The 5,020-nt window shown below is 44.4% G+C and overlaps 1 protein-coding gene across 1 annotated transcript; it reads left to right on the forward strand.

Annotated features, from left to right (window-relative positions):
• The first annotated feature begins 531 nt into the window (after positions 1-531).
• LOC111963652 (alpha-1A adrenergic receptor-like) lies at positions 532-4,589 on the forward strand. Its single transcript, XM_023987170.2, has 2 exons — positions 532-1,899; positions 3,672-4,589. The coding sequence occupies exons 1-2, from the start codon at positions 966-968 to the stop codon at positions 4,208-4,210; spliced, it is 1,473 nt and encodes a 490-aa protein (XP_023842938.1). The 5' UTR covers positions 532-965; the 3' UTR covers positions 4,211-4,589.
• Positions 4,590-5,020: the final 431 nt, after the last annotated feature.

A 5,020-nucleotide genomic window follows, 5' to 3' on the forward strand; every position in this document is an offset into this window, starting at 1 on the left:
TTACAGCACACCCATCATGTTATTGTTGTTTTTTGCTGTCTTGTGGTTTTATTTAGGATTACTATAAAACCTTTTTATATCCTTGTATGTGATGGATGCCTGGCATATGGTTGTAAACCTAGCTTACTCAGTCTCAATCTTATTCAGTCTTATTTGCAACAGCGACTATTCACTGGGCATGAACTGGTTGAATCAACCTTGTTCCAACGTAACTTGTCAACATATTGTGACGTATTTTCCACATAGATTCCACATCACAATACGGTGAAAAATTACATTTGACTCAACCAGTTTGTGTCCAGTGGGTACATTTAGGCCTAGATTCATTCCAGACCAAGGAAGTTCTGCATTATACTGCGCTTGACATTTAAATGTAATTTCCGATTGAGCTGACATTTGCAGTGTTTACCGTGAATGCAGTCTGATGCCGATTCTGATTGAATCCCACCTTAGTTTCTGCCATTCCGTGAAAAAGGGAGGATGTATTTTTTTTATTAACTGCTCTCTTTTTCCTGTGTTTTTAGTGGGACTTTTGCTTAATAAAATCATCCCTCCAGAAAGTTTCTACCATGCCATCTCAGTCCCATGGAGGAAGAGACAGCATAAACATATTGGATCTTGTTATCACCCAGAAAGCCCTGCAGCCAACCTCCACAGACAAATGGCACAACAATCAGTGGCAGTGCTGAAGATTTACTATCCTGACCTGTCAGTATTTTTTTATGTCTCTGCCAAGGACATGTGATTTGTGCACGCATTGGCAAGGGCTCCTGCCTCCTGGCATCAAAGATCTGGGATTGATGAGGTAGCAACTTTTGCAGTCTTGAGTCACACGAAGGGGAGATACAAATGGTGGACTCCCAACTCCTGAGCTGAAGTTTGCAAAGCTGACTTCTGATTTAACAGAACATTGCAGTCAATCCCAAAAACATTCGACTAATGAATTAACCATAAACAAAGCAAAAATGGTTCCCTCGGGTGAGAACATAACTTTCCCTGTGTCAGAGAACTGTCCCAACTGCAGTTCCTCTTCCTACGCTGATATGGATAACACTAAGGCTGTGACCCTGGGTCTGGTGCTGGGAGTGTTTGTCATCTTCGGGGTTCTGGGTAACATCCTGGTCATTCTGTCTGTGGTGTGCCACCGCCACCTGCGCTCTGTCACACACTACTTCATCGCCAACCTGGCAGCAGCTGACCTGCTCCTGAGCTCCACCGTACTGCCCTTCTCTGCCACTTCGGAGGTCCTGGGGCGCTGGGTGTTTGGCCGGCCGTTCTGCAGTGCTTGGGCTGCCTTGGATGTTCTCTGCTGCACTGCCTCTATCCTCAGCCTGTGTGTCATCTCTGTGGACCGCTACCTTGCCGTCAGCTACCCGCTGCGCTACCCGGCCATGGCCACTGGYCGGCGCGGCCTGGTCGCATTGACAGCTCTCTGGGGCCTCTCGGCAGCCATATCCGTGGGTCCGCTCTTCGGCTGGAAGGAGCCCGACCCAGAGGACGAGACTGAGTGCCGGATCACAGAGGAACCGGGTTATGCTATTTTCTCTGCCCTGGGGTCGTTCTATGTGCCACTGGCCGTCATTCTGGCCATGTACTGCAGGGTGTATGTGGTGGCCAAGCAGAAGTCCCGGGACCTGAGGGAGGGCAGGAAGAGTGAGGGGGGGATGGTCACGGAAGGAGAGGGAGTGACACTGAGGATCCATCGGGGAAATGCCCCTGCTGTGCCAGAGGGCCAAGAGGAGGAGGGAGAAAAGGGCACCATTAGGCGGAGACGCACCACCTTCGCCCTTATGCGCCTGCTGAAATTTTCCCGGGAGAAGAAGGCAGCCAAGACACTGGGCATCGTGGTTGGCTGCTTCGTTCTCTGCTGGCTGCCCTTCTTCCTGGTTATGCCCATTGGTGGGTATCCCACAATGCCTTTCCTTGCTCTCTATGATATGTATGTGCTGCTGCATGCCTTTTGTTTTGAATTGTTTGGAAATTAAAAAGAGTCATTAATATGACTAGATGTCTGTCTAATCAACTGTCAAATAACAATATCAGAGGGAATAGCATCACTGAATGAATTTGCATTTTTCGCACAAAAATAATCCCTCTAACTGATTTCCCATAGCAGCATATAATACCACATTACTGGATAGAGAGTGATTGCCTCACACTGTGTCGTTTTCTAGTCAGGGAAAGCTTCCCTTCCAAATCGCAGGAAAATAAACCCCTCCACTCAACTCAATTGAACTTTAAAATGTAAATCTCCCTCTCAATGGAAAAGCGCTGTGACAAAATTGAATGGAAATGAATGTATTGATGGAGACTGAAAGAGGGGGAATAAGCCACAGGGCCTATTTTCTGCTTTTCCCTTGTTTTAGTTCTGCCACAGCGCACCAAAAACAGTATTAAGAGCCGTAAGCAAAAGCAACCCTCTATTATACAAATTCAGCTTCAAAATCGCTCTTGTTAGCATGGCCATGGGATGAGTCACTTATAACAATAGTTCAGTGATTTGAAAGATATGACAGGGCACAAATGTTGCATTCTATAATATCTTCACCGATGGCAAAAATATGAATGATAGGAAGATTAAGAGGGGCTACAGTATATATGACCATATGACAATACATGTTGCCTACAGTCAAAACCAACATTGCCTCAAAGCTGTCATCCACGTCGTTAATACCCCCACAGAATGTGATTAATGAGATGCAGTATAATGGCTTCACAGACTTTAATATCCTTGATTAGGGATTGGAGAGATCTGTAATTCAAGATGATATGGAGATTGGGGTTGAACTCACCTACTGTAGATTAGCAGATTAGTAGAAGGCCTGCTGATGGCCTAAAACACTCATGCTTCTGAATCCTCCTCCTTTGGTCCGGGGAGGTGTATCTGAATGCATCCATACTGTGCATTTCTTATCCTACTTTAGAATGCATTTATACACCAGTCCAATATTAGAATAGTTTATTGATTTATTTGTGATTTATTGTATGCATAACAATGGAGTCTACGACCTTGGTTACCCCTGTTGAATGCTCGCTATACATGTCTGTTTTCTTTTAAAGTACATCAGGAATTAAATTACTGCCATGGAGAAGCAGAGCAAATGAAATGCCAGCGTTGGGTTATACTTCAGGGAAGAAATGAAATGAACAAAATCACTATTCATTATTTGATTCCTAAACCATTATGGACAAGAAACATAAAGGGTATGATTTTGTGCTCAGTAAGCAGGCGCCCACAATCACCCTTCATCTTTCCAAGGCAGCAAAGCATTACTGAAGTTTAGCATTTCACTATAAACGGCACAATATTTCATGCCGACTCTGAGCTGATGCCCCTGAGCTTCTCAGACAGGAATTAAAGAGTTGAATGTTTAAGACATTTAGAGACAAATCCAGGTATGTTGGCTTTACAAAAGTCTAACCTAGAAAGATAACTTACAAAGTGTTAAGTACACAGTGAACATCAGTATGTCTGCAATTGGAACTATAGTGAAATGGTGTGCGTTAATGTGTGAGCTATCTCTGCTCATCTTATTGTTGGTATCAATACAMACAGAGAATGGCCGATAGAACATGCCAATGATCAATGATTCATATAGACATTGTGAACTACTGTATGTGTTTAAGTGACAGATCTGTGTGTGTGTGCTTTCTGTCTGTTCTTTCCACAGGCTCCATATTCCCATCGTACAGGCCACCTGACACCATCTTTAAGATCACCTTCTGGCTGGGCTACCTCAACAGCTGTATCAACCCGATTATCTATCCCTGCTTCAGCCAGGAGTTCAAGAGGGCATTCCTCAACGTTCTGCATGGACGCTGTCTCAGACAGGGGGGCAGGAGCTCTAAATCTTTGGGGTTTGCTTCTTCCTATGGTCCCAGTCCTGGTCCATCGTCTCTTATCAGATCCAAGCCTCCCCCCTCCTCCTCCAGCTTCTCCACCAAGCCCTGCCAAGCCCCCTCCCCAGCCTCTCCCTCCTTGGGCTGCTGTAGGACCTTCTCTGGCTCCTCTTCCTCAGTGGGGGTGCCAGGCCATACCCACATTGCTCGGGTCCAGAGTAAAAGCCTGCTGAAGGCGTGGTGCTTTGCAGCGGGGGAAAGACCGCCACCATTGGGTGCTCCTTGCCGAAGCCCTTCAGCCTGTCGTGCTGCTTCATGTCAAGCCAAAGTCCATCGCCTCTCCATGGGAGCGAAAGGGGAGGCAGTGTGACTGGGAACACTAAAGGCTGCTGGATAGTAAAAAATCGCAAATTCTAGGAAAATAAGTGATTGTAATTGGCGTGAAATAAAGTCATATCTATAGACTTGCTGGGGTCAGTCTAGCTATTAACATTAGACTGATGTCTGATGTGTCTTCAGGTTGCAGGGAATGGGAGATAGAACACTGCTCTCAGGGAGAAAGTAACACACCTGGAGGTAGAGATGTACTGTACTGTATGTGCTGTGATGCAGTGTATAGATGGATGGATGAATCAAAAGGAGGATACACAGTGTCAGAACAGAAATTGAATACAGAGTACTGAGTTAGTACAGAGATTGAAAACATGTGCTTTCTGGTCACTGAAGAGCAGTGGTGGAAAAATTACCCAATTGTCATACATGAGTAAAAGTAAAGATACCTTTACTTGAGTCATTTTCTATTAAGGTAAAAGTTACCTAGTAAAATTCTACTTGAGTAAAAGTCTAAAAGTATTTGGTTTAAAATATACTTAAGTATCAAAAGTAAAAGTATAAATCATTTCAAATTCCTTATATTAAGCCAACCAGACGGCACKATTTTCTTATTTTTTATTTATTTATAGTTAGCCAGGGGCACACTCAGACATCATTTACAAACAAAGCATGTGTGTTTAGTGAGTCTGCCAGATCCGGGCAGTAGGGATGACCAGGGATGTTCTGTTGATAATTGTGTGAATTGGACCATTTTCCTGTCCTGCTCAGCATTCACAATGAAACAAGTACTTTCGGGTGTCAAGGAAAATGTATGGAGTAAAAAGTACAATATTTTTTTAAGGAATGT

Source organism: Salvelinus sp. IW2-2015, linkage group LG5 (assembly GCF_002910315.2).
Source record: "Salvelinus sp. IW2-2015 linkage group LG5, ASM291031v2, whole genome shotgun sequence".
Taxonomy (NCBI): domain Eukaryota; kingdom Metazoa; phylum Chordata; class Actinopteri; order Salmoniformes; family Salmonidae; genus Salvelinus; species Salvelinus sp. IW2-2015.